This window comes from Gymnogyps californianus, chromosome 7 (assembly GCF_018139145.2).
Source record: "Gymnogyps californianus isolate 813 chromosome 7, ASM1813914v2, whole genome shotgun sequence".
Lineage (NCBI taxonomy): Eukaryota > Metazoa > Chordata > Aves > Accipitriformes > Cathartidae > Gymnogyps > Gymnogyps californianus.
The window spans coordinates 33,502,436-33,526,090 of record NC_059477.1 but is presented as its reverse complement, the minus strand read 5'-3'; the positions used below and the strand labels follow the sequence as shown (position 1 = coordinate 33,526,090).

The following is a 23,655-nucleotide window of genomic DNA, read 5'->3' as shown; positions in this document are numbered from 1 at the left end:
ACGGAGCTGCAGGGCTGAGGCTGGCTGATGCCTGTGTCCTGGGAATGCAGGAAGCTCGTCTCCCTTGAGCCTGAGCTGCAGCCCTAGAACTTGAAAGTGGCTCTGACTTGGGAGGAGTACTAGCTTAGCTAGTCAACTTGTATGCTGAATAATATACAAAGAAATAAAATTTGCTTTTTAAAGGTGCGGATTGACTTGTCACAGGAGGATTTAATAAAAGGCTTTGCACAATGGTAAGTTTTCATCTCCGTACTGTCAAACCCTGCTAATTGCTTTGCTGGGAGTTTGCGTGACTGCTGTTGGAGTGCTGGTAACTGGGCTGTGTATTTTGGTGAGCAAGAAAAACATCTGACCTGCAAACGCAGGACTAATTTGAACTAATCTGGTAGTTTTATCTAAGTTGTATGTTAACCCAGTTGCTAGTGCAATACCTACCCTGTGAAACAGTTTTAATAAGAGGCCTATATGTCAATTATAGTCTTCAGCATATTTTAAGTTACCATAAAAGCCACTGGGACACATAAGTAAAAGAATTATGTTTATTAAAGTAACCTTGCAACAAATTTTAACTTGGATAAAGATCTTAACTAAATTAATACTCTGATCAGCAATATATATATGAGATAAAACTTTAATTACAAAGCATTTATAGAAACTATTATAATAAGCCACTTACATTTTTGCTTGTATGTTCATTGTGGTTCAGACTTAATCTTTGCCTCAGACCAATGCTTAAGGTTTAAGAACCAGGGTTTTTTTTTTTTCCCCCTTCTACGTCTGTGGTTAATGGCAGTAGTTCCTCCTTCTTTCTCCTTCAATGGAGCCCGAGGAATGCAGCGTGGGTAGTCCAGGAGCTTGCCATCCACACAGGCAGTGAGCCAAATCTGGCCAGCGGGATAGGAAAACCAAGTTCCCCTGGCCCAGCTGGCGTCTGTGTCTCACGTAAGCATATGGCAATTATGGGAGTAGGAGAAAAATGACGCATCCAAAGGTCCGGTAAAGAAAGAGCTGAAGTTTGAGGCCATCTCCGAAGCCTCCTTTGCCATACTGCCTATGAAGCACAAGGAATAAAGCAGCCCAAGTTCTCTCCGTTGTGCCAGTTAGAACTTTAAAGAAAGTCTTAAACTACTATAATTACTTATTGTGTCTGTCTTGCAGGTATGAGCTGACAAGGAGTAGACGCAAGAAAAATTGATTTCTTCTCATGTACATAAGTGACTAATTTTTCAACTTTATATGAATGTACATATCTCTTTTGTAACTAATGTGTTTTGAACAGTTGCTGCAAACTTGAAGCACTCTCCAGCTCAGGACATGTAAATTTAATGATTCTACTCAGAGATTAGTTCTCACTGAAGTAAAAAAACAAACAAACAAAAACCCACATTGGGAATACTTGGTCCCTAAATAATAAGTAAGTCCTTTATTTTTGCTGTTGCTGGCATATCTCCCCCAAAGAACCCTTAAGTATGAATACTCTCCTAAGGAAGTGTTGTACCTGGAGATACTTCAGACTGTCAGCTAAGTGTCCTTACTTTGCTTGGCAGTCTCATTTCCCCAGGATCCTGTTCATGTTGTTTTAACATGAAATCATTGTACTTTTAAAAGAACAGATTTTTAAACAGCATTCTTCATCTGTAGGGCTACAAAACCCATTGAAAGAAACTGTTTAAGGCTCTAATAGCAATTGTTTTTTGTGAAACTAAGAAATTGATATTGCACTGTTCAAAAGTATCTTAGCAGATTGTGGCTGCAGGTCTGTACATAATGAGCTTCCAAAAGCAGGGAGATTAGTTTACCAAGATGTCATTAAGGTTTTAGTTTGTGATGCCTTAACATGGTTTGTTCTTTGTTACAGTACATTTCAAAATCTTGTAAACCTTGATAGTAAAGCATTCTGCCGGAGGAACAGCAGAGTTTTGTAAACTTAAGCTTTATTAATATTGGAGCAAAATATACCAAAATATTTTTGGAAGCTTGGTGTACTTGTTTCTGTACAATAAACTTCTAACTGTCTTGCATAAGAAACTTGATCTATGCCTTTCTAAAACTGACTTTTGAAATATGACCGTGGTAACTTCAAATCCATGCTAAGCAGAAACCCATAAACCACCACCTGAAGCAAGTTTCAAATATTAATCTAGTCTGCCTCGGTCCATAACCAGAAAGAATACTTACTGAATAACAATTTGCTCACATCCCAAACTGATCTGAAAATGTAAACAACATTTTAAAGTAGGCCCTCCAGAAAACCAGGATAGGCAAATGATGGAAGTGTTATGGCTAAGGCAGTTAGAGCACCTTTATCTCATACTTACTGTGTCAGCAACATTCAGAATGCTTAGTGGTTACAGTATGTCTGGCTTTGCGCTGGGTTCCGTTTCCTAGATTGCTACAGAGTGTATTGGTTCTCTCTCTGCGATTGAGTAGACCAGGTGACAGCAGTTATAATAAGTTTTTCTTAAATTGACCATGAAACAAGAATTAAGAAAAATGAAAAAATGCAGCAGCCTTTATTTATGTCAAAAAATCTGAAACTGCTGATTAGGGTAACAGAGGTTAGAGGTAGCTGTAATGTCATATGCCTCACCAGGTACATCCACAGGTAAGATAAATCTTGCTAGAGAAGACCAGAGTAACTCTTAACTGGCTACCAATTTCAAGTTTCGCACGGTAGGTAAAATATCATCCAGGTTACTGATCTCTGAAACAGAATGAAAAACAAAACGGTAAGGCATATGTACCTAGAACATCTTCAAGTTCAGCCAAAATTCTAACTTAAATGTTAGAAATACAGCTAGTGAATAAAATAAACTCCTCACACCTTTTAATGCTTTTGGAAAAAACCCAATTCAGCTTATCTTATGAGTAATATGATGGAATATATGCAGCCCCACATTTAATGAAAACAAAGTATTTGGGTCACTTCCTGAGGAAAGATGGAGAGAAGAGGAGAGTGAGGCAAAAGTTAGCACCTTCCCTCACATCCTCCTTGTGTTTTAGCACACCAGGAGTAAACAAAACATGTGTTAGCTATTTAAAGTTTTAGGAGGAAGCGTGGGCATGAAGATAATTACAACTGTGGCAAATATTACTCACCTAGAAGACAGAGCAAATCTTGAATGAGAGCTTGAAATGGTGGAAAGAAGCACTCGTGTTCTTCTAGCTTATTGATTATACTGAAATGTGCAAATGAGACTGTCAGATAAAAGGTGCAAGGGCATTTTAATTTCATCTCCTTGGCTGTTTTGTCATACTGTGTCATGAATTTCTGAAAACACTGTTACTTAGTAGTATATAAAACTGTCTACACCAAAAATGTGTTCTCAAGTTCTGAAACCTGCAGCCAACAAGTGTTAGCTGTCAAAAGAGGATCTCTGATTTCACTATTTATGCCCTATATACAGCCTTCTTTTTCTCCTTACACGGCACCAGGTAATTTTTGGACTGGAACATTAGTCCATGTATGCCAAATATACTGCCTGGGGGCGGCTGATATAACTGCCTCAGAGGTGGCGCAAGGAATGTTTTATAAGCGACGATTCTCTAGTTAAAACTGAGGAGCGCAGAAAGGCCGAGGGAGTCAGTATTGTTAACGCAGCATGTGTCAGACTTGCTGCCTGCTGCAATTAATGTTTAGTGTTTTGCAGAGCGCATGCTGAATGCTCGCTCTTACAGCCTGCTGCCAAGTACACGTATGTTGTCATCTGTTGAAGGTAGAACAAGATTTGTCCAGTTCCCAAAATCTTTGTAGGCAGCTTGAGGCATACGTTCTCTTAGCAACTAATACACTTCAGTATTACAGCTGGAACCTTACAACACTTTCTCCTCCCCACCCACGTGCACATTATGAAACACACATCCTATTAAGGCTTATTTGATCACCTTATCCACACAAACCAACAAGGTGTTTTGGAACCTTCTGGCCTTGATTTTTCTCTTTGCCAGCTTTATCCTTTTGAAAGTATTCAAGATTTGTTTCATGTAGGATAGTAGCAACTCCTGTACTGTCACGGCTCACTGCCTTTGTAACAAATTGTTAAAGTTTCTTTCAGTATCGGTTTTAGCCAGTTCTCTCAATTACTAAATTTGATGTTTGAAGAATGGTCACCAGTGGAACAGCCCCACATACCTGTGGATGTCTTGGGTCCCCAGGAGCTGCTGTACCTGCTCAGTCACGTTCTCATTAATTATGTCACACAGTTTCCCAACAGTATCCACTACCACAGTGGGTGGAGCTGAACTGTCTGTGGAAAAACAAACACTTCATGTTTCTTCTAACAGTAATAACAGGAAAGTATTTTAGACACAATCCAATTCTTGTAGGTGCCCAGATTTTATTCAGTTTTCACACATCCAGGCATACAAGTTCCATCATACACAGAAAACAAAGTGCCTATGGTCAGAAATAAACTAATATGTTAGCTAGGAACGGTGAATCTCTCACTAATCCTTTAGCGGCTAAAAAAAAACTTGTCAGAGCTGTGTGTTTTCACAGCAGAGATGGTACTAAAGTGCTCCCTACAATGTCAGTGGAAATCAGCCAACTGAAATTATATATAGAGAGAGGGTTATTCATTAGGTTCCTGTAACACAGCAGAAGCACAGTATAGGGGCTAGGCCAACAAGGAACCTGCTCGATAAATACTTTGTTAACAGCCAGAACTTGTTTCGGTATTGGATTTTACCTGCTTTGACAGCTGTGGCTGAAGGTAACAGGCTCCTTGTCCTTCTGTCCCTCAATTTCAGAAGAACTAGGCTTGGAGAAGGCATCCTCTGAGCTCCGTTGGTTTGCCATTATTAGGGAGACACAAGGCTTCCTCATCTCCTGTGCTGGCTGCAGGCAGGAAGGCTGCTTCCCTCCTCGAATGAGGCTCAGAAGGCCTTAGTAGCCCAGGAGCCTTGCGCTCGGGCTGTACGCCCTACAGCGCAGCCAAACCTTTAAACCCAAGAGCAACAGCAGCTGCTGTTCTCCAGAAGCACAAACCAGAAGAGAATGGGTCCTGGCAAGTAACCAAGTATGCCTCTGAGTACGGGCACTTAGTTTTTGACATTCAACAACTTCTTTACTTTTTAAGTTTAGCAGCGTAAGACGGAGTTTCTGAGGATTGGACATAATTGCACTTGAATGAATTACTGAGTAGAAATCTACAGCAGAGGTTGAGTTATTTTTTCTTACACTTGTTATCTTTCAAGGAGAGAATGAAAGATGGTCAAGAAGAATTATGAAGTCAGTTCACAGGAAACAAAGCTTTGTGGAAAAAAAAAAATCTAAAAATTCAATTTCATCTGTTATTTCTTTCTTCTGCCTCCCTGGTAGTCCTCAGCAACTGCTAAAGGCTTACAAGTAATGGGGTTTTGCTCTTTAACCTCCCAATTGACAGCAACCTATGCTTATCTTCGCAGTGAAGAATATACCTAGTTTACTCATTTCTCAGCAGCTCAACATATTTTCTATGGAGAGATCAGCCTTTCACTTGTCATCTTCTTCCTTTGGAAATGGTCTCAACAAATGCTAGGTGGTAAGTCTTTACCTAGTTCCAGGAGCTCATGGAGATTTCTCATAGCGTTGGTCATTTCCCCAAGCTTTGTGTAAACCTCGTTCATTCGTGGATAAACGCCATTCAGAGAATTCACATCAAACAACTTCTGGAAGTGAGAGACTATTGCAAACAGGGTTGGTAAGGACGGTGTCTGGCTGTTCTGTAGCAAGCAGAAAGAATAACTCGTCAACGTTATTGCTTAACAAAGCAAGGATTCTTTTAAACCGTGAAACATTCTTAAAACTAGTCTATGAATAAGAACAGGTGTAACTTCTCTTACTAAATCACGGCATTTCAAATATTCTTAAAGCTGAAGACATGTTTTAAAGAGAGTTTTCAGACACAAATATCCAGCAAACCAAAAATACTCTTTTGAAAGCTTTCTTCTCTGTTGCTTAGTAAGTACGTTTATGTATTCTCAGTGCTGACTGAGAAACAGACAGAACAGGATAATACCTGAGACCACAGGGCAATGCAAATTCATCGTTGGTCAAATGACTTTGATTAAAGCAGTCTTCCTCAAGGTGAATTTATCCATTATGTTAAAGTAGTCTTTGACTATTGAGTATCTTCAAACAGCTATTTCTTAAACCCCGCAAGGCTTTCAAATGCGCAAATCTAATCACTGTGTGAAGAATGCATTTAAGAATTCCAGTTACATGTGATTATAAACCCCTGGTAAGAATTACCTTTTCCTTATTTTCTATTTCTTCCAAAATTGCATCTACTATGAACTGGAGGTCTTCAACTCGTATGGATTCTCTGTTATCCTGTGGATCTGCAGTGTGCCAGGGCACCAATTCCAGAGAGAGTTTTCTCAAGGACCTGTGCAAATCCTTTTAAAAGGAGGGAAGGGACACAATTTATTTTAGTAACTTCTTGAAGGTGTTTTTAGTAACTTCTTGAAGGTGTTTTTATTATAGAAACATATGTTTTCTCATATGCAAAAACATTCCAGTACTGGAGACAGTAAGGTTTTAGTTTTCATGGAATTTAAGCACAGTATCTTGCTTACATTCTTTGATTTAGAAAGAACACTGATAGTCTAAAAATTAAAGTACTTCATATATTATAGTTTCAGTGAAATAAGAAGTGTTGGTCACAGAGTTTGGTTTTAAAATTACTTCACTTGTATTTAGATCAAAAAGGAACTGTTCTGGCAAGACAAAAGGAAGAAAGAGAATGCATCGTCATTAGTGTGTGAAGTACACAGACTCTAAAGCTTAAGTGTCTTCTTAGGGACTCAGCCAGGGAACAAAAACATTTAGATGATGTACACAGAGAAATATCTCTGGCCTGTAGGCACACTGCACATTTTTCACTTTACGATGGTTTTAAAGCGGTATATAAATGGACAGCAGAATTATTTTTAAAATTTAACACCAAGTCAGGCAATAACAAAAGCTACACACAGAAAAAAACCCTACATGTAGGGAGAGACTGAGGGGCGGTCAGCAGATTAAAGGAGGAATATAAAGCCGAGTACAATAATGCATTACCTTTAGGGCCATTAGCTGATCTGCCCACATTTCTATAGTAAGTGGAAGGTGCTCAAATCCACGTTCCTGTCCATTCTCCTTAATACAATTTTGCACCGGCCCTTTACTGCGCCTGTATATTAACGGAGGAGCTCTTGGACTTCGCAAAATAGAATCAATATGGGACAAAACCTTCAACACCAAATAACAAATGTTATTGCTCAAATATGTATGACATTTTATAATAAAATCCCTCTCCACCACAGTCATGATTGTCTAAACCTTAAATCTTAAATAGCTCAAAGAAGTTACTATTGATGAATTTTACAGATGCATTCAATATGGAATAGATTCAAAGATTTTAAAAGTATACTAGCTAGAAGATATGTAAAAGTAATGCAAATATACTTCCCTTTGAGGGATATTTAACATTTATCCACTTGAGGCGTTGTTACTTCCACAGTTTACATTTTGCTAAGTTTTATTATATTTTTCTTTTATTCAAAGAAAAATAAAAGCCACTATCTCCTCAGGCGTCTTTAAAACCGTAACATAAGGATCTGTTTTGCCCAAGACCTTGAACAAATCCCCTGCTCTAAAAAGACTTCAGCTAAACCATTGATTTGATGTTTGCCAACCTAGTCTCGGCTTCCTTGCTGTATTTTCAGGTAGTTTACACTAAGATAGAACAATTAAGAACAAGCCTACATTAACTGCCAAATCCAGAACATCGCGCATCTTGTGTAGAGGACTTCATATGAACTCTTAGATTGAAAATAACATGCTTCAGTTTACACAGTTAAACAAAACTCGTGTATTATATTTCATTGTAACAGTGCTAGATACACACAGTACAGATAACATTTGCATACCTGTAAGTATTGCTGGCAAACTGCCTGCAGCTGATCTACTCCTGTGATACTCTCAGGTTCTTTCTTTTCTTCTGTTCTGTCTCCGGTACTACTCCCCGAAGATCTACATGCCAAATACATACAGTGGATTACACAAGTAGCCTTAGCAGGAGATGCTGCTTTCAACTTGCTTGAAGAACCAGGTATGTAGCACATGTACTTACACCTACAAAGTAAAATCTCCCTTTTTATGATGCCTGCCAATAGAATTCCATCAAACTGAACTAGCTGAAGAATATAATACCTCATGTAAAAATCATTCATTTATCTCAAGTCTCTAGGTTGAGGTTATTCCAGACTGCATGCTAATTTAGAAGGCACACCACCAGATGTACAGTTGTTCTGTTATCAGAGGTTCTACTATGGCTGAAGACTTAAAATCCAGAATTTTACTCAAAAGGGTCAAATTCCATGCTCACAGTCTTTATCTGCTTCTGTCTGAGTATCTTTCCTGGCTTACTATATATAGCTCATTACCCTTCTTGTCAAATCTAAGATGACTTTCTCTAAAACTACCATCTAAATCATACCCACTGCATGAGAGAAAAGACCATTTAAATATACACGATGTAAAATGAAGAACTGAACATTTTGAAAGTTTAAGTGATGTCTTTTTCAGGCTACAAAATATTTAGCATTCAGTACACACGTGCACAAATGATTAAGTGAAATTACAGATAAAAACACTTTGTCAATACTGGATCTCTAATACCTTCAATGTATTTTCTTAGCAATGTTTCAGAAAAAAACTAAGTCAATTTCTAAGAATAATATGGACATAACTTCAGTAGCTGCAACATTTTGCCAACTCATACTTTCTCATTCATAATCCATAACGTAACCAGTAGCCTTCTTTATAGCTCACGGAAGCAGCAAACGACACAGTTTGGTCCTGTCCATATTGCCTGCGATAGCACTCAAATCAAATCCAGAAAGATAAAATGAAGTAAAAAAGACACACTGCTGTGCCCCCATTTGGAGACCATGCCATCATGTCAGAGATTCACAGCGTGTCTTCGGAGGTACAGTAGCATTTGCGGCCCATAACCAGGCTCCGAGGACCAGTGATGAGGTATATGCTTTATGAGCTACTATCTACGTTACAGGTTGCAGAGTATCTTTGCCTTAAGAAGTTCAGAGGATTCATGAAAGTTACTGAAGAAATATACTTACTGGATAGTTTTCTTTAAAGTTTTCTCTAGTTTCTTCACTTGGTGCTTGTAAAGTTTTAATTCCTGTGCAGTTGGTCTGTTAGAAAGAACAAGTACCGTATTATATGTCTTGCATTTGAAGGTATCTATAAAACTCAGCCAAGTGAAAAAGTAAGAAAGCTTTGCCAGCGCCGCAACATCATTCTGGAAATGAAATTCTGCAACATTTCTACGTGGCAACAGCAATAAACAGCAAACTAACCATTAGCAGTTGTTGTTATTAACAGTGTAGGAAGGGAAGGTTGCCTGCTGCTGCCATATCTTATTTCTACAAATCGCTTTTAAAGGTAGATTTCATACGACACTTTTACAATTGCTGGCACTTTTGGTTTCTTTCTTTGTAAAGCAAAGTCTACTGAAGCGCCCTTGCAAAGGATGATACTTATCCTTTCTCACCTTATTTCCAAATCTTTCTTGAGATTTACATTTTCAAGCAAAAGCTGTTCATTCCTGGCTTTTGTTTCAATAAGTTGTTTCTGGAAAGACTGCAACATAGACTGTGTTATTTCTTTTATTTCACTCATTCCATAATCCACAAGTTTGAACAATTTAAAGTACGTACATGTTAAGAAGGGCTCCCATTTGCCTATATAGCAAGACAGCATGGATGAGGACTAAGATCAAGAGCCTGCTGCATTAGACCACAGGTGGACAACCTGTGATTAAGGAGGTCTATGCAGTCCCCAGCAAAGACAACTCACAACATAGTACTGAAGCTTTGCATAAAGACAGTGAACCCTGCCCAGAGAGTTTACAAGTTGAGAAGACTTGATAAGAACAAGGGGATAGAAATCAAACACATATATGTTTCTATGTGGCTCCTGAAGGGTTACCATTTAGAGATCTGCACTGACTTATTCTTAGCAGTTCCATACCGTGAGCAGTGCTCTATAATTAGGAGTAGCATCTAGATTTAAGAATTCTTCCTCGCTTTTTACTTCTCTCTGTACCTGGTCTTCATCTTTTTTATATTGCCTATTGGGAAAAAGAAATTGTTTCAGCTTACTGTAATTCGATTACCTCAAAGATCTAAGTTGGTTTAGTTAGCCGTTATGTATAATAATGTTTCCATAAACTGCAAAGTAAATAGAACAGAAATTCTGCCCTAAGATCCACTGCTCTTCTCTATTATTTCTGGGAAGCTGTTTCATATACTAATTAAGTGCACTTATTCCTTGAGAGAAATTCCAGTACAAGCAAATCCCATTTCAGTTCTCAAGATAATAACCTCAAATTATAGGACTGTCTCAGGTATCTGCTTGTTGCTTTGTACCATGTAGGCACCGCGATAAGAGCTGAAAAGCTGGTATTCTTTTTGTTTAGGGAGATCAGTTGACTGAGCACTGCTAATGCAGTAATTCTGCCTGTGAACCATGGCAAAAGAGGAAGGGAAGAAAAAAGAAAGAAAGAAAGAAAAAAAAAAGAAGAAAGAATTCTAGCTTAGGTGTCTAAATACCCCCAACTTCCTAGCTGTCCTGGCCTCCTGACTGAGCAGCTGCTTAGCCTGACTGACAATTATTCCCCGGATGAATCCAAACTTCCATGACCATTACAATCTTTTGCTGTTTCTTACATGCTAGTGACGTCTGGAACACAGAATATTTACCATTATAAGATTTAAGAACAATAAGGAGTAAGAAAATTTTGAACAGTAGAACCATAAGGCATTAGATGAGACCTACCTTAGCTCCTTTTTCATTTGACTAATTTGAGATTCATAATAATCAATTAGACAAAGGAACCTGAAGAAAGGAAAATGGTATTTAGAATTTCAGATATCCTCAAAAAAATCATGCCTGAAAGATACTGTGACCAACCCATAGGAACAGGCCAGCTTACAGAACTGCACTGCACTTCAGAAGTGACTGCTTCAAATAGTGGGTTTTCCCTCATACCAAACAAACATGGTCGCAGTTTTCCAAAACAGAAAAGTAGAGACATTAACTCAGTACAAAAGTGGCAAAATTATTCAAGAGGAGAAAAAAGCTAAATCCTCCTGACAGCCTCCTCATCTCGTGACTACGTTTACCCAGCAAGCTTAACAGCGAGGCACAGTCCCGAGTGCTAGGGCTCAGTGACCGCTGCGGGAGGTAGAGAGCACAGGTCCCACATAGCCCGAGAACATCCGTCTCCAAAGAAAGTAAAAGTGCTTTCAAAGTAAGTGGTTGCAAAAAATAGAGCCACAAAAAACTGAACAGCTGAGAAACTGCCTTTCCTCTCGAGCTCTCTGAGATTGCCTGTTTTGGAGAGACAGAGGAGAAAGCACAGGGAACCAAATTCAGTGATCCTTCTCTCATACAGTTAGGGCACGAGAAAAGGGCTGCGCACACGCAATCCCTTTTAAATGCTTCCCAGGTAAATGTTGCTAGCCAGGCCTAGAAAACCAGGTGACATCAGCACAATAAAGTGACGGCTACCTGAGGCCTAAGAATTGGCAAATCTCTGATTATAGCAGAACTATGGAGATCTTACTGCAAGAGACACAGGCTTGGAATACTTTCAGAACTTTCCCTAAAGCAGCTGGGAAGCCTGACAGCAAGCCTGCAGTCAGCAGTTGCAAAGACCACTTTCCAAAACTGGAAGGGGTTTTTTTGGGTGGGTTGGGGGGTGGTGCTTGTTGGTTTTTTGTTTGGTTGTTTTTTTAATTTACATTTTAAAATGTTAGAATCCCAGGATGAGATTAGCCTAGCAGATACTGCAGTTCCAGAGTAGAGTGAATCATTCCCTTCTCTTTGCTGACACCTAGTGTATCCAGTGGCTGATAATTTTTTAATTTCTGCCATGGATTTATCCAGTTCACATTTTTTATACAAGAAAAAATTACTGCATTGATGTGCCTTTACAAGAATTCATATTTCAGCTTGCACTCCTAAGGTCTCCAGCTTTTTTTTTTTTTCATCTAAATATCGAGAATAGTTACTTTAAAATCCATTTCTTCATTTAATGTTACAGGTCATTCACCAATGTAAGAAAATTGCTTACTGCTGATCTAGAAGAGACTTGGGAGCTCTTTTGCAAAACCGACAAAACATTTTGTTTTGAGTGGCAACACGCCGTTGCTCCTCCATCCCAACTTTGCACAGCTCCTTCTGCAAATGGGCAATAATCTCTTCCTGTTCTTGCAGCTTTTCTTGCTGCTGTTGATATTTTGCCTGTGAACAGATAATGGGAGCATTATGAAATTGTTCTAACCCACAAGCTGGAGACTGTACTGTACATGCCCACATAGGCACCTGGTCCCAAGGAGGCTTAGTGCTTGGGTTTCAGCTATACTGAAGAGATAGTGGAAGAAGGATACAGATATTTTTCTAAGTTATCGCTAGAAAATTCTGTATAGATGGAAAAATTTCAGCTATAAACAGTGTACTAACTCTATGACCCAAGACTCATGTTTATTTTGATCAATGTAAATATTTTTAGCACTTTTAAAAAGAGTTAAAAGTTTGAATCCTCAGACGGCACTATCTAAATTACCTGTGAAACCTGTTGATCTTTTTGAAGTTCTTTGACTTGATTCTGTTGCTGGCAAACTTTAGCTATTGTCTCATCTTCCAGCTGACAAATTTTGGACTTAATGTTTTTCACCACGTTTTCCAAATCATTAGCCCGTTGTTCTTGTCGAGATGCCCGACCTCGTTCCTGTCGTATCTCATCTCTGGGGAAAAAAAAAAAAAAACAACCTTGATTTAAATTAAACTCATTTCACTAAAGACAGTGAAGGAAGCACAGATAATGACAACATTATCTGATGACGCTCAATAATAGCCTGTGGCAGCAGGTACAGGAAATATGCTGGTACGGGAAGAAGCAGCAGATGAACTAACGGAAGAGCTCAAAAGGAACTAGGCCAACATTGCTGCATATCGGACAATAATCTCAGGAAAAATGCCTTAGGCCTCGGGTGTGACAAAAGCTCCACCTGGCAGGAGATGGACACTGATAATACTTTTGCTTTGCATTAGCAGGTAAGTTCATTCCACTGCATCTTACCTAAGATAACGATTAGCCTCCATAAGCCCCTGCATCATTTTCTGCTGTCGGTCGGCGTCTTCCACCAGCGTTTTTAATGCAAGTCTTATTCCTAGAGAAGACTGACTGTCTAAGACAATCATATCTGGAGATGATACATAAAATAAGCAAAATCATAATGAAAGGCTTTTAATAGCTGAAGAAGATTGCATCTCTGCTACCATTTGGAAATGACAGCTTTAGAGATGCCTTATGAACTTAGGCTTACTATTTCCAAGTATAAAAACCTGTAAAATTGGCATTTCCTTACCTGATATATTTCTGCAGCTTTGGGGGGCAGCAAGACTCACCGGTTTCAACCCATGACGCGTTAATAGCTTGTTTAAGTTTTCCCATTCTGCCTTCTCCTGCTGCAGTTGGGAGAAGGGACAGAAGAGGCAGAAGAGACAGAATCCTGACTTCTCAAGATCAGCTCACAGTCTCCTGTCCTTCCTGTTGTGCAGGCAGTGGAGGATACCAAACGTCCCCAAATAAAAACAAACCAACCCCAAACCCCCAAGCCCCAGCCACTATTGGAGGGCTTGTGAGACCTTCCAATAGGATCTGCAAAAAATACTGGGAAAAAGTGTACTTAACAATATACAGAATACTCAGTTTTCCTGATCACGATTAGAAGGAGAAATATGCCCGGGAGAAACCCAGACAACCAGCCCTCGGGTAACTCCAGCGCACCGGGGGTGCAGCGGGCCTCGCCCCCCTGCCCCAGCCCCAAGAGAAGTCCTCAGAGGACGCGGGTGCCTGCTTTGGGGGTTTATTGTTTGTTTGTTTTCTTTTTGTTCTGTTTTTAACTACCAAGCAGTAACAACAGCCACCTCAGGTCCACCACGGTACCTCTGTCATGCCGAGGGACGCCCGCTCTCGGACCGCCGGCGAAGGGGGCCGGGCCCCGCGCCGCCGCCGCCGGCGGACGGCCCCCGGGACACAGGAGAGGAAAGGGGCCGGTTACCAGGACGCGGAGCCTCAGCAGGTCCCGATCGGCGGCGGGGCACAACCTCGTACGAGGCGGCCCGCGGCGGGAAAGCGCGGGGCTGGTCGGGAGGGCGGTGGGCCACGGCAGGGTGTAACGGCCCGCCCGCCGCCGCCGGCGGGGCGGGGAGGGGAGGGGAGGGAGGCGGGCGCCCGCGGAGGCGGTGCTGGCCGCACGCCGCCATTTTGAGGCGCGGGCAGCCGAGGGGGAGGAGAACCCCGCCGAGGTAGGAGCGGGACCGGGAGCGGCGGGGCGTGGGGCCAGGCTCGCCTGATCGCCCGCCCGCGGAGGCCTGATCTCTTCCTCAGGCGCCTGGGAGCTGCCCTCCCTTCCCACTCCGGGGACCATGCGTCGCCTGGCGGGATGGCCGGGCCCGCCCGGGCTGAGGGAGCGTCTCCCCGGGCTCCTTGGAGACCGCCTGGCCGCCTGAGGAGAAGGAGGAGGAAGCAGACCGCGTCTTCGGCGGCGTGTGCTTCCGTCTGTTGCCGCGGGCCCGGCCCGGAGGAGGGGTGGGACGTGCCGGGAAGCCTCCCTGGGCGCCGCCGGGCCAGCCGGCCGGGGGTGGCGGGGCTCTGCTGCTTGAGCAACCGCGGCTCAGAGAGGCGTCGCGTGTTCTCACTGGGTATGGAGGATCACGGCGATCAGCAATAAGCTGTTTGAGGAGGATTTAGAAATGTCGCTGGCAGGACTTAATTTAAAAAAAAAAAAAAAAGCTCTTTGCTGGAAATAAACGTGGGTGGGGGAAGAAATTTGCCATCTGTGGAGTTCCTGTACACCCTAGCGCACCGGCCCCCGTTGTCTGTTACCAGGCATGGATTAGGTAGATACAGAGCGGTAATCCTATCCTAGTTTTCAGAACAAGTCGTTATGTATAAAGAAGTAAATCTCATTTTGGGCCGCTGACTTGATTAACAGAAAATGCAGTGAAATGAGGCGGTCGGCGGTTAGTACAAATCCGTTTCCTTGGATTTGAGCCAGTGAGTGAATGTCTGAGGGCTAACTGCGGCAGGCATCTCCTAGTCATGTAGTAGTGCACGGCTTTCCCTTCGGACTCTGATGGTATCGACTGTCCTTCAGAAAACATAAAGCTGGCCTAGAGTTTGGGTGCAGGTTTGATATTAAAAAAAAGTGTATTGCCACATTACCATGATTTGTTTAAAAAAAAAAAAAAAAAAAAAGGAAATTGCATGTTCTGGGATGTTTCCTAGCCCTTTCAGCATTGATCCTAAATTATCTGCTAAAATTCATTCAGCAGGTTTGCGTACTGCCAGGGGTGATGCAGTCTCTGTGGGCAGGCTGTAGACGTGCTCCAGGTGCCACCTCTTCTGGCATTTCTTTTTGGGCCCAAGGCCACTTCTTGTATTGATTAGCTGGGAGGGACAAGCGTGGGTCTGTCCTCAGCCCCTGGCACCCAGTCCTTTGAGAAGAAGGGGAAGGGGGAAGCGCAGAAATACATCCCGCCTGACTTGCACCGTGTGCCAGGGGATGCGAACCTTCACAGAAGTCAACGCATAACTTTAGGAACAACCAAAACAATCTCCTCAGCATTTATTAGGTGGCGTAGACTGCTCACTACTGTGAGAATTAAATCCTTAGATCCTTAAAATGGTTTCACTGGTTTAAAAACTTATTTTTCAGTTTATGAATAGAAATGTGTGTAATTACTGACAAAACCACGGACAGTAATACAGCAGTGTACTTGAGCGTGTCTTAAAATAGAAGCTTAAGACAGAGTGAAGGAGGTTTAATTTTTAAATGCACACTCTGTTACGCTGAAGAGAGACCCTAGAACTTACAATTTACTTTTAATTCATTTTCCACTGAAAAGTACAATTATAAAAAAATTCACTTATTTGCACTTACTTAAATTATGCTTATTGATATGCACAGACAATGCAGATAGCTCTTAATTTGTTTAGTGAAAATAATAAGTCGGCAGTGTTGTAAAACAGTCATGGTCTAAAAACCTAAGTAAGAAACAAGAGAGTTATTTGTGGTTCACATAGACTTTATGACTGAATTGCCAGGTCAAATTGCTAATACGATTGTTGAAAACTACTACAGTGGTTTAGAAAAAAGAGTAGGTTGAAACTGTTGCCTGTGCTATTTCACTTTCCCTGAGGTGGCAACAGTCCCTAGTTTGTTACGGTTTGTGACTGAGATGGGCAGCTCTGGATTTGGTTCCTGCTTTGGTCAAGTTGTCCATTTCTAAGTTTTTGCTCACAAGTTAGGCAAACCATTTTTCCATCAAATAACTGACAAAGTTATGATGTGCTAATGATCAGGAAAAATTGCACTTACTAATTTTGTAAAAGAATACTTACATTTGCCTTTCTGTCTAAGAGGAAAAATTATGTTTGTATTTCATCATATATATGGCAGTGCATGATAGTTCACAACACTTTTAAAAATGTCCTTTATCTTAAATGGAGAAAATGAGGAAAATTTAGGCCTCAACACTTCTATGCTGCTGTTCTGCTTTTCTTTTTTTCGTGCTGCTAATTGGATTAAAAGCTGTTTTGGTTACTATGGCATCCCATGAGAAGATTACTGTCTCTGAAGATGAAGTAAGGTAAAAAATCAGAGCTGTGGTATGAGCAGATTTGGAAAGATATCCACAGTTCCTGTGGTCACTTGTGACTGTATCTAAACATTAAATATTACTTAAATGAAAGGATATCTTGCCAGATCTCCTCCCCTATGGGTGTTTGTGTGTGCAGAGTTGCGTTTCTGAATGATGTAGGTCATCTTTATGAGAAAGATTACAGTCGAATCTGTTAAAACAGATAATAGCTAAACTGGTCATCCTGACTATTTTTCAAGTTTAAAAGGCTAAAACACTTTCTCAGAGACCAATGAAAATACTGTATTTCAACGCCTGCCAAGAAATAGCAGAACTGTCCAGGAGCATCTGAATTCTAAGTATAATTTTGTAACCATCCTGTCACCTGAAATGGAAGTTTTAGAGGTTAGACGGATATATATGTCTTCGTATGGTGTTTGTCAAAGTGAGTCTGTTTAACTGTCTGCTTATATTCTGTGATATTTTGTCATACTTGAATGTTTGAAAAACATGAAAATATAAGCAGTTCTGTAAGCTTATTCTTTCAAGTGTCATTTTTCATTTGTAAAAAGCGACTTGCCCTGAAGCAGTAAAGCTTTGAACTATAGACATCAGTAAGTGAACTCTTTCAATGACAATTAATTTACTTTGTTGGTGTTTCCATAGGTCTCGGTACAGCCACTTAGAGAAGATGACAGATTTGGTGGCTATTTGGGAAGTAGCTTTAAGTGATGGTGTTCATAAGATTGAATTTGAACATGGGACCACTTCAGGAAAACGCGTTGTCTATGTTGATGGAAAGGTGAAATTGCTGTGTGCTCAAAATTCACTATGATACAGATTATATAAGTGCGCTTCCATGCAACAGGCATCAGAATAAACAAAAGACTAATAAATGCAAGTGAGGTATATTCAGTTGATTAACTTTACCTAATTTAATGAACTGCATCATTCTTTTTTTCAGTTACAGTTAAGGTATGAGTATTCATGAAGTGCTTTGCTGTCCTTGGGCAGAGGCACTCTAGACACAGAAAATATCATGTATTCATTGATTCTGGAATAATAGTTAAGTACTGAGCTGTTTCCTGAGTTCTAGTTCTTTTTTTTTATACTAAAACATGCATTCAGGTTTATCAATTAATACCCATTGTCTTTGTTTTATTCTACAGGAAGAAATAAGAAAAGAATGGATGTTTAAATTAGTGGGTAAAGAAACTTTCACTGTTGGAGCAGCCAAAACAAAAGCTACTATTAACATTGATGCAGTCAGTGGCTTTGCATATGAATATACTTTGGAGATCAATGGAAAGAGCCTCAAGAAGTATATGGAGAACAGGTCAAAAACCACCAATACTTGGGTACTGAGCTTGGGTGGTACGGACTATAGAGTTGTTCTAGGTAGGTAAACATTGAATGACTTCATGTTGCTGCCTTTGAATAAACTTGTATGCATTTAATAAGTGGTAATTAAGAGAAAGCACAGTTCAGTGTCTAGCACTGTTGCAGTGTAAAATCCTGGGTGGTCTGGAAGTTTGGAATTAGATGCCAAAGACAGTCTGAAAAATAATGGTCTTGTTACACCTGTGTGAGCCTGCTGTCAGTGTTCTGTTCTACAGCAGCATGGTCTAGATTTAAAAAAAAGAAAAAAAAAAGTTGGAGGGAGTTATGGCTTCTGTGTCCATAGAGCTGCCCTAGCAAGACAGTTCTCCAGGTGAAGCACGTTATAGAAGTGTTATCTGCGTTGTGATCAAACAAGCTGTGTGTGTAAGTTTGTTAACCAGGTAACCAGGCTTTCCTTCCAAAAATCCTAAGCCAAAGTCAAGGAGTCTCTAACTGAAGAAGTGCGACAATGTTATTCTACGTTTTTGATAGATTAATCAGCATCTCTTTTTCTGCATCCCTTCTTAACTACAAATTTAATCTAAAAACTTCAGATGATGTTTTTTTACTTTCTTAATAGCAAGGCAATAAATTTCTTCTCTTCTGCCCGCCTTTCCCAAACACATTACAAGCAGATGGGAGGAAGGGATCCCCTGAGGAATTTGTCTGTGGCATCTAGTGGGAAAGCTTCTACTGAGGTATTGCTGTATGGTTAGACCTGGAGACAAGAGATCTTGGGCTTTGATTTCTTCCTAAGCCTCACGACAGAATGAACTGCCCTAAGATGAAGAGGGGCGGGGAAGAAAGACAATTTTAATGCCAGAAACAGATTAGTCTCCTCACGGACTTTTAATCTCCCTATCCTTACTTAAAAGGCAAGCAGTGTTCAGCTCTCTACTGATGTCCTGTGGATGACTGTCAGTAATGTGAATTCTAGAGCAAAGTAATTTAAGGAGGGTGTGCTGGGAGAAGTAAAAGTATATTCTGTTTCAGATGAAAAAAATCTAAGATTGATATTTAAAGTGGTACTTGGGTTTTCAAGGAGATTTTAAGAATACAAACAGTTTGATGGATGTTAAATAATGCTGCTTTTGAATTAAACCGACCTGGAAAAAATGTTAGAGTTTCACTGAATAAACAACACGTAAATAACTAGCAGAAATTACTTCATTTTTCTGTCTTCAAGTTTTTCAGTTTAAGAATGTCAGAATATCTCTGACAATATTCAGAACAACCCAGTGTTAATAGCCAGGGCTAGGGAGAGGTAAAAATGTATGTTCATAGCAAAAGTTGTTTGCCCATTGAGGACAGAGCATCCCATCTCTCCAGTCTAAGAACAAACCCTGTAGCCCAGGTACTATGGCTAATTAGGGACTTCTTTTGGGAATTTAAGTAAAATTCAACAGTAAATTTTTAAAATTCCTAGATCTTCTTGTCTGTAGGGGAAAAAAATATCTTGTTCTTTCTACTTTTTGTTTCCTTTTTCCTTCACAGAAAAGGACACTATGGATGTGTGGTGCAACGGTCAAAAAATGGAAACAGCGGTACGTGATCATTTCCAAAGGCTTTTCACAGGCTATGGCTAGATAACCAAAGCTTAGCAAAACAAGCCACAGAGGGGCACGTTACCTCACTTTACCACAGAGTATGAGCATACGCCTAGACAGGCAGTACGCTATTAGTCTGTTCCGAATGTCCTTCACTGTATTTTATAACTGACAGTATTTCAGTTAGGATGCCAAACATCTATCTGTTTAAGGATAAATAGTACTTTTGTTTACACTTTTTAGACAAGCAAAATAACTATTCTGGGTTGGTTGTCCAGGGTCTTCAGGGAGAAAACTTTCAGGGGAGCGGGAGGGACTTGAGTTTGATGCAGAGTGTAAAGCCTCATCCAAACCTGCTCGTGTTAGTGGTGACTGAAAGTTGAACACATGTAGTCTGTTATGACCCATGATTTTTTTCCATCTAGAGATGGTCCCTAACACTTAGGGCTGAAGAGCCTCATTGGAACAAATCAAGTCTTTTGTCTTTCTGTCACATCTGCATTAATTTTTAGAGCAGGTTGACAGCTAGAAGGCTTCATCTATTTGGTGTCTTTTTATATTATGATGGTTTTCAATATGCATACTATGTAGGCTTCCACATCCTTGAAGGATGTGCTTTCTCACCAGAGAGTTGTCACTGTGATTACTACTGCCACAAGTAATCCCCTGGATGAGTACAAGTTGTAAAATCAACAGGTTTGCTATACTTGAGAGTAGGATGAAAAGATTCATCAAATGTTTCTTTGGTAATCAGTGGAAGAAACATCCTCTCTCAGTGAATCAGAACTTCTGTTCTTGATGGCTCTCAGCCTTTTCTATAATGTAATAAATGCACTAGGAGATATTCTTGCAAGCTATGAGTACAGGTTTACTTGTCAAACTGTGCTCGCATTAGAGCGGCACACAGATTTTTCTGCTCTCCTGAAGATGATGACAAAAACACAGCCATGCGTGGCAAAATCCGTAACAGGAAATTACGTAACTGCAGCAGGAGCTGCGTATCCAAACTACACAACTGTTATACTCAATTCAAGGATCTCTTCATCCTGCTGTAGAAGGCACCACTAAATACTTCACATTTTACTGCCACTTCAGCGTAGGTTTGTGTGGTACTTATTGGATGTACTGCACAACTCAGAAGGCAACTGTCTTTTCTATTTTTGTTTTACTGACATGGATCAACAATATTAATTCACAAACTCCAGCTTTACCAGTTGTGAAATTTTGATTGTCATCTAATACCCACAGATCTTTAACTGGACACCTTGACAAAGCCCTGTCTGAGATTCTGCAGCTTTGTTCAGCATTTGTGCTGTATTTGTCGCAGGTACCTACGGCTGCTCTAATTGTGGGAACTATGAGTGAGCTTGACCTTGGAAACAGACCGAGGCACTCAAGCTTTGATTTTACTAAAATAGCACATGTTGGTTTTTATTCTTGTCTCCTTTCTCCCAGGGTGAATTTGTAGAAGACGGGACTGAAACTCACTTCAGTGTTGGTGATCACAGCTGTTGCATAAAGGCTGTCAGTAGTGGCAAACGAAAGGAAGGAATTATTCATACCCTTATTGTGGATGACAGAGAAATCCCAGAGGCTGTGGAGTAGCCTCTAGTTAACTGATTACTGTAGGACTAAGATCAGGAATTTTCAATTACTGTGGTAATTATTTTAATATGTACTACTTGGTACATCTAGTTTGTGCTGGGTTTATTTTCTAGTTTCTGTACATGAAATTATTCTTTTTGAGGACCAGATGAAAAAAATTATATACAACCTCTTACATTACCAGTTTTTAAAAAACTATATATATGTATATATAGAGAATATATATTATATCACTAAGCGCAGAGAGCACTGGTGAACTTAAGTAGAAATTATACACTAGGAAAAAGTTTCACTGTAATAAAATGGAAGATAAATATTCAGTAAGACTGAATCCTTATAAACTGCGGGGGTGTGTCGAGGGAGGAGGAAGCATGTGTTGGGCATTTGAGTAAGCTGTTTAAGTTTTCTCAGTAATTATTTTTTCTATTAAACTGACTACCAACGTTTTTCAGGTGAAGTTAAGAAGAGTTACAAAGTTAATAAAAAAGGTTATTAATGAAATACATTGTTACCAGTACTTGTGTAACAGTATTAAAATAATACTGCGCTATGAAAACTTCTTTATTCTGAGTAGGAGAAAAGATGTTACATTGTGCCAAAAAAAAAATTCCTTAAGGTTTTCTGAAAACGGATGCTTGTTAGAAATTGTTGCAGTAGTTCACAAACTCTGTACGGAGTTTTTGCAAAAAAGAAATAGAAAAAAAAAATTCTTGCCATGAAACTCCTTTAAAAATGAAACCTCTTGACGCAACGTGAAATAAGAGCTTATTCTTGTTCAGTGCTGTCTAACAAACCTTACATCTACAGCTGTGTGTTTTCCTAGCAGTAATGTGTGAATCAAGAAACATGAGGAAAAATGGGACAGAAATAGAGGAGAATTGGTTGCTTAAATGGAAAAGTTAAAATAGGAATAGACTAATGCTGTTTTCAAACTTGCAGCATACTATCTAAAAGCAACCTTGGGATTTCTGTGAGAACAAGACTCATATGTGTTAGATGGTTCTTACAAGTTCATGGGGGGTTTTCCCCATTTAACATTATACTAGAGCATACTAGGCTCACACACTACCAAAGCTACCCTTTTGCAACAATGTAGACACAGCTAATCTTAAAAATAATTAAACAAAACCCCCAAACAAAATATCACTATATTAATTTAAAAGTTTGCTTTGCAATGGTAAAAAAAATTTTCCACTTGCAACCTCACTTAGAGTTCAGAATTAGACTTTTATAATTTAATTTCTTTTGGACTTGTGAGTGGTTCCTAGCACTATGACTACTATCTTGGGAGTTGCAGGTGCAGCACAAATGTGCTGGGAATTCATTAACAAATTATTTTGGAAAGTTTTACTAAATGCTGATTTCATCTGTGTTTTAGGGTTCAGACTGCTCTCCATTAGCACAGTGCTTTACATGTTGTCGTGGTTTAACCCCAGCTGGCAACTAAGCTCCTCCCTCCCCGTTCCCAGTGGGGTGGAGAGGAGGGAAAAAAAAGTAAAACTCATGGGTTGAGATAAGAACAGTTTAATAATTAAAATAAAATACACTATGAACGAAGAATAAGAATAATTGTAATGAAAGGAATATAACAAAAAAAAAAAAGATAAATTAGACCCAAGACAAGTGATGCACAATGCAATTGCTCACCACCCACTGACTGATGCCTGAGCAGCGATCCGCCCCTCCCAGCAAACTCCCCCCAGTTTCTATACTGGGCATGACTTTCTATGGTATGGAATATCCCTTTGGCCAGTTTGGGTCAGCTGTCCTGGCTGTGCTCCCTCCCAGCTTCTTGCACACCTGCTTGCTGGCAGAGCATGGGAAACTGAAGAGTCCTTAACTTAGGATAAGCACTACTTAGCAACAACTGAAATATCAGTGTGCTATCAACATTATTCTCATGCTAAATCCAAAACACCCTGTACCAGCTACTAAGAAGAAAACTAGCCCTATCCCAGCTGAAACCAGGACATGTGGATGAAATGCTTTTCATATGATAACATTGTTTTTTAATAGTTTTATGCGAGCCCTTCTTCTCCCCAGATAATTACAGTTTTAACCATAGGTGACTTCTCAATCTAGAAGCAGACCTGATATTGACAGATGAGCCTTTATTTTGGTATTACAGCACTGTTATAAGCCATTTAGGTGTTTAGTTAGGGCCATAACTGGTGGTTTTAAATGCTTCAGATTGGACAAATCTGGTCGTAGCTTTTAGTTTGAGGCAATAGATTTGTTTTAAACCCTGCTAATGTCAGACATAGTTTCAGGCTTTAGTACAGAAAGTTTCAAAGTACCTGAGAGCTGGACTGAATCCCCTTTTACACTGAAATAAGTATAATAGCTCTTAGGCTTTTCCATTTACTGGCTTCAGGTCACTACAGAAGCAATGTGGGGATACCTAGCTACACGGTTGACACT

The 23,655-nt window shown here is 40.1% G+C and overlaps 3 protein-coding genes across 6 annotated transcripts in view; 2 read left to right on the top strand and 1 right to left on the bottom strand.

Moving 5' to 3' along the window:
- Positions 1–2,014, top strand: part of ESYT3 (extended synaptotagmin 3) — a 35,044-nt gene extending 33,030 nt beyond the window's left edge. Inside the window, exons 22-23 of the mRNA XM_050899936.1 lie at positions 184–233; positions 1,159–2,014. Coding sequence (XP_050755893.1) covers positions 184–233; positions 1,159–1,195 — 87 coding nt within the window. The 3' untranslated portion in view covers positions 1,196–2,014. The remainder of the gene's footprint in view (positions 1–183; positions 234–1,158) is intronic.
- A 470-nt stretch (positions 2,015–2,484) lies between these two features.
- On the bottom strand, positions 2,485–14,073 carry CEP70 (centrosomal protein 70). Its single transcript, XM_050900043.1, has 16 exons — positions 14,004–14,073; positions 13,423–13,522; positions 13,134–13,257; positions 12,618–12,798; positions 12,126–12,295; positions 10,826–10,885; positions 10,019–10,118; positions 9,540–9,628; positions 9,106–9,180; positions 7,894–7,996; positions 7,043–7,213; positions 6,233–6,379; positions 5,535–5,703; positions 4,133–4,247; positions 3,100–3,179; positions 2,485–2,704 (listed from the first exon to the last, which is right to left on the bottom strand). Exons 1-16 carry the CDS (start codon positions 14,010–14,012, stop codon positions 2,643–2,645), a joined length of 1,755 nt encoding a protein of 584 aa, XP_050756000.1. The 5' UTR covers positions 14,013–14,073; the 3' UTR covers positions 2,485–2,642.
- A 263-nt stretch (positions 14,074–14,336) lies between these two features.
- On the top strand, positions 14,337–21,554 carry FAIM (Fas apoptotic inhibitory molecule). 4 transcript variants are annotated; one of them, XM_050900410.1, is made up of 5 exons: positions 14,337–14,365; positions 17,369–17,504; positions 17,872–18,100; positions 19,577–19,626; positions 21,085–21,554. In XM_050900410.1, exons 2-5 carry the CDS (start codon positions 17,394–17,396, stop codon positions 21,232–21,234), a joined length of 540 nt encoding a protein of 179 aa, XP_050756367.1. In that variant the 5' UTR covers positions 14,337–14,365; positions 17,369–17,393; the 3' UTR covers positions 21,235–21,554. The 4 variants fall into 4 exon arrangements, with proteins under 4 accessions (XP_050756367.1, XP_050756368.1, XP_050756365.1 ...); XM_050900411.1 differs by lacking the exon at positions 14,337–14,365 and adding an exon at positions 14,814–15,249; XM_050900408.1 differs by lacking the exon at positions 14,337–14,365 and having other exon boundaries at positions 17,241–17,504.
- The last annotated feature ends 2,101 nt before the right edge of the window (positions 21,555–23,655 follow it).

Coding starts and splice junctions, on each gene's coding strand:
- CEP70 (XM_050900043.1), bottom strand. Junction 12,296..12,617: donor AAGATCAACAGGTTTCACAG/GTAATTTAGATA, acceptor ATCTGTTCACAG/GCAAAATATCAACAGCAGCA. Junction 9,181..9,539: donor AAGAAAGATTTGGAAATAAG/GTGAGAAAGGAT, acceptor TCTTTCTAACAG/ACCAACTGCACAGGAATTAA.
- FAIM (XM_050900408.1), top strand. CDS start 17,334: ATGACAATTAATTTACTTTGTTGGTGTTTCCATAGGTCTCGGTACAGC. Junction 17,505..17,871: donor TTGTCTATGTTGATGGAAAG/GTGAAATTGCTG, acceptor TTTATTCTACAG/GAAGAAATAAGAAAAGAATG. Junction 19,627..21,084: donor GTCAAAAAATGGAAACAGCG/GTACGTGATCAT, acceptor CCTTTCTCCCAG/GGTGAATTTGTAGAAGACGG.